This window comes from Heptranchias perlo, chromosome 14, assembly GCF_035084215.1.
Source record: "Heptranchias perlo isolate sHepPer1 chromosome 14, sHepPer1.hap1, whole genome shotgun sequence".
NCBI classification, from domain to species: domain Eukaryota; kingdom Metazoa; phylum Chordata; class Chondrichthyes; order Hexanchiformes; family Hexanchidae; genus Heptranchias; species Heptranchias perlo.
The window spans coordinates 1,572,661-1,577,332 of NC_090338.1; the positions used below are offsets into that span (position 1 = coordinate 1,572,661).

Here is a 4,672-nt window from a genome sequence, read left to right on the forward strand (position 1 = left end):
GACAAAAGAACCAGAGGGGAGATGAGGAAACAATCTTTTACACAGCGAGTTGTTCTGATCTGGAATGCGCTGCCTGAAAGGACGGTGGAAGCAGATTCAATAATAACTTTCAAAAGGGAATTGGATAAATACTTGAAGGGAAACAATTTACAGGGATATGAGGAAAGAGCAGGAGAGTGGGACTGATTGGATAGATCTTTCAAAGAGCTGACACCAGCATGATGGGCTGAATGGCCTCCTTCTGTGCTGTATCTACTATGATACGATGATATTATGAACTGTTAAAGGTGCGGGGGTTTTTAAAGGTACTGGGGTTTTTAAAGGTGCGGGGGTTTTTAAAGGTACTGGGGTTTTTAAAGGTGCGGGGGTTTTTAAAGGTACTGGGGTTTTTAAAGGTGCGGGGGTTTTTAAAGGTACTGGGGTTTTTAAAGGTGCGGGGTTTTTTAAAGGTACTGGGGTTTTTAAAGGTGCGGGGGTTTTTAAAGGTGCTGGGATGTTAATGGTACTGGGGTTGTTAACATCGCTGTGACTGTGTGCGATCTGTGATTGTTGCTTTATTGCTGCCGCTCTGGATGTTACACGGTTATTAATCTGTCGCAGCCCAATTGCAGGATGTTGGCCACAGTTTCCTCGCCCGACACACTATCTGATTGGACTGAGCCCGTCCACCACAGGCTGCATTGCCTTGGTTGAAATATCACTCATTCATTCATTGGGCTCTCTGTGTGAGCAGTATGTCCAGATCCACAATAATTCAGGCCCACTGCCATCTTCTCGCTTGGAACAGGTAAAGGTCACTGTGAAAGGTCACTGTTTTGAAGCTCTTTGACTGAGCTCAGATTGTAGTGAGAGAGACCAACCACTGCTCAAGGACTGAAATCAGAACCGGAAATGCCAGAGATACACTGGTATTTTTTGCTGGAAGTCGGTGTCCAGGCTGGGAGCTTTCTACTGAGCTTTGTGATGTCAGCTGAGTCTCAGTGGTCTCACTCTCGCCTCTGAGACAGGAGGTCGTGGGTTCGAGTCCCACTCCAGAGACTTGAGCCCATAATCCAGGCCGACACTCCCAGTCCAGTACTGAGGGAGTGCAGCACTGTCGGAGGTGCCGTCTTTCAGGTGTGACATTAAACCGAGGCCCCGTCTGCCCTCTCAGGTGGATGTAAAAGATCCCACGGCTACTATTTCAAAGAAGAGCAGGGGAGTTCTCCCCAGTGTCCTGGCCGATATTTATCCCTCGACCAACATCACTAAAACAGATTACCTGGTTATTATCACATTGCTGTTTGCGGGATCTTGCTTTGCGCAAATTGACTGCCGCATTTCCTACATTACAGCAGTGACCACAGTCCAAAAGCATTTCATTGGCTGTAAAATGCTTTGCTTGTGAAAGGAGTTATCTAAAGGCACCAGGGGGCATGGGGAGAGAGCGGGAATATGGTGCTGAGATAGAGGATCAGCCATCATCATATTGAATGGCGGAGCAGGCTCGAGGGGCCGAATGGCCGACTCCTGCTCCTATTTTCTCTGTTCCTGTGTTTCTATCCAGGCACCACCAACACTGCTCTGTCTCCCTACGGTCACCTTTCCCTTATTGCTTGTCGCCTCTGCCTCCTAATAATAGTTATAGCCAAGCCCACAAGCTAAAGTGACCTGCTCTATATCCCGTTGTCCTCTCCCCCCTCTCACCCCAATTGCAGGATCTTACTCCCACTGATCTCCGCTGGACCGACAAGCTCTGCTCTGTTAACAAGACTCTACTCCCCAATGTTAGTTATGATCATTTGTTCAGGTGCCAGCTCACAAATTTATAACCAGATTTATTGAATTTATTTTCACAATGGTGACCTTGGTCTTGCTGGCCCTGTCGGCTCGGTAACAGACCTGGTGTCTTTATTTCAGCGACTTTCCTTTTTCTTTCGACAATAGATATTGGGTCTGAAGGAATGGTATGAGGGAATGTGACCTCTTTTATTCTGGCAACTATTCTATTCTGGCCTGACATCAGTCGTTGAGAAAATGCTGGAATCCATTATTAAGGAAGTGGTAACAGGGCACTTAGAAAATCATAATAAGATTAGGCAGAGTCAACATGGATTTATGAAAGGGAAATCATGTTTGACAAATTTCTTAGAGTTTTTTGAGGATGTAACTAGCAGGGTAGATAAAGGGGAACCAGTGGATGTCGTATATTTGGATTTTCAAAAGGCATTCGATAAGGTGCCACATAAAATGTTGTAACACAAAATAAGAAACATAGAAAATAGGAGCAGGAGTCGGCCATTCGGCCTTTCGAGCCTGCTCCGCCATTCAATATGATCATGGCTGATCCTCTATCTGAATACCATATTCCTGCTCTCTCCCCATTCCCCTTAATTCCTTTTGTGTCTAGAAATCTATCCAGCTCCTTCTTAAATATATTCAGTGACTTGGCCTCCACAGCCTTCTGTGGTGGAGAATTCCACAGGTTCACCACCCTCTGAGTGAAGAAATTTCTCCTCATCTCAGTCCTAAATGTCCTACCCCGTATCCTGAGACTGTGACCCATCGTTCTGGACCCCCCAGCCAGGGGAAACATCCTCCCTGCATCCAGTCTGTCTAGCGCTGTCAGAATTTTATATGTTTCAATGAGAGGAGATTTAATTGAGATTTGTAACGTTGTGAGTTTTGATGGCGGTTCCAGGAAAAGACTATTTCCTGCGGCTCTGGAGTCAGAGGTGAGGGGTCATCAATTTAAAAGTGTCATTAAGAAAATGAGGGGAGCCTTGGAGAAATTTCTTTCCACAGAGGGTTGTTGAGAATGGGATACTTTGCCCCAGGGAATGGTTGAGGCAGAGACCATCGTGTCTTTTAAGGGAAAATTGGATAAATACCTAAAGCAAAGTAGATACAGGGCTATGAGCAGTGGATTGCTTCCGCAAAGAGACAGCACAGGTATAATGGGCCAAATGGCCTCATTCTGTGCTGGAAACTTCTACGGCTCATTATTCCATCAGGAGAGAGGGGGGAGGAGAATCGAGAAAGAAAACCCTCCTTTGCAGAAATAATTAAAAACGTACAAATAATTAATGAATCTGCTTCTAATAACCATTGTATGCTTGGATTTTATATCATTTTTAAAAAGCTGAAGGAAAGTTTTGTGGTTTGGTTCTGTAAGTCTCAAGGGTTCTCTCTCTTTTTCTCCCCCTCAAAGTTAAATGTTGGGTTAAGTGGTTGATTATATAAATTATCTGCTGTGTTAAACTGTTGAGTTACTATTAAGCTGTTGGGTTAAGTAGTTGGTTTATCACTAATCCCTTACATTAAACTTTTGGAGTTGTTATTCACTCTTTGAGTTGAAGCATTGGATTAAAGACTTTATTTAAATGGCACCATCAGGAACTTGAGGCCAAAACAGTGACCCATGAGCTGAATATAATCCTTCGAGCAGCCAATGCTGGAGTTGGGAGCAGGAGCAGCTCAGGACTTTCTCTTCTCCCACCGCTGGATTCTCAGAGTTGCAGATGTTTGGTGATGATGCGAATGTGTCTCAATTCACATCCCGTCCCCCGCTGATGACAGTGACCGACAGTGACCGTCCCCCACTGATGACAGTGACCGACAGTGACCGTCCCCCGCTGATGACAGTGACCGACAGTGACCGTCCCCAACTGATGACAGTGACCGACAGTGACCGTCCCCCTCTGATGACAGTGACCGACAGTGACCATCCCCAACTGATGACAGTGACCGACAGTGACCGTCCCCCTCTGATGACAGTGACCGACAGTGACCGTCCCCCTCTGATGACAGTGACCGACAGTGACCATCCCCAACTGATGACAGTGACCGACAGTGACCATCCCCAACTGATGACAGTGACCGACAGTGACCGTCCCCAACTGATGACAGTGACCGACAGTGACCGTCCCCCTCTGATGACAGTGACCGACAGTGACCGTCCTCCACTGATGACAGTGACCGACAGTGACCGTCCCCAACTGATGACAGTGACCGACAGTGACCGTCCCCCGCTGATGACAGTGACCGACAGTGACCGTCCCCAACTGATGACAGTGACCGACAGTGACCGTCCTCCACTGATGACAGTGACCGACAGTGACCGTCCCCCACTGATGACAGTGACCGACAGTGACCGTCCCCCACTGATGACAGTGACCGACAGTGACCGTCCCCCGCTGATGACAGTGACCGACAGTGACCGTCCCCAACTGATGACAGTGACCGACAGTGACCGTCCCCCACTGATGACAGTGACCGACAGTGACCGTCCCCCACTGATGACAGTGACCGACACCCACTGATGACAGTGACCGTCCCCCACTGATGACAGTGACCGACAGTGACCGTCCCCCTCTGATGACAGTGACCGACAGTGACCGTCCCCTGCTGATGACAGTGACCGACAGTGACCGTCCCCCTCTGATGACAGTGACCGTCCCCCGCTGATGACAGTGACCGACAGTGACCGTCCCCCTCTGATGACAGTGACCGTCCCCCGCTGATGACAGTGACCGACAGTGACCGTCCCCAACTGATGACAGTGACCGACAGTGACCGTCCCCCTCTAATGACAGTGACCGACAGTGACCGTCCCCCACTGATGACAGTGACCGACAGTGACCGTCCCCCACTGATGACAGTGACCGACACCCACTGATGACAGTGACCGTCC

The 4,672-nt window shown here is 48.4% G+C and overlaps 1 protein-coding gene across 1 annotated transcript; it reads left to right on the forward strand.

Moving 5' to 3' along the window:
• Positions 1 to 3,500: 3,500 nt before the first annotated feature.
• On the forward strand, positions 3,501 to 4,301 carry LOC137332623 (uncharacterized). Its single transcript, XM_067996580.1, has one exon. It carries the CDS (start codon positions 3,501 to 3,503, stop codon positions 4,299 to 4,301), a length of 801 nt encoding a protein of 266 aa, XP_067852681.1.
• Positions 4,302 to 4,672: the final 371 nt, after the last annotated feature.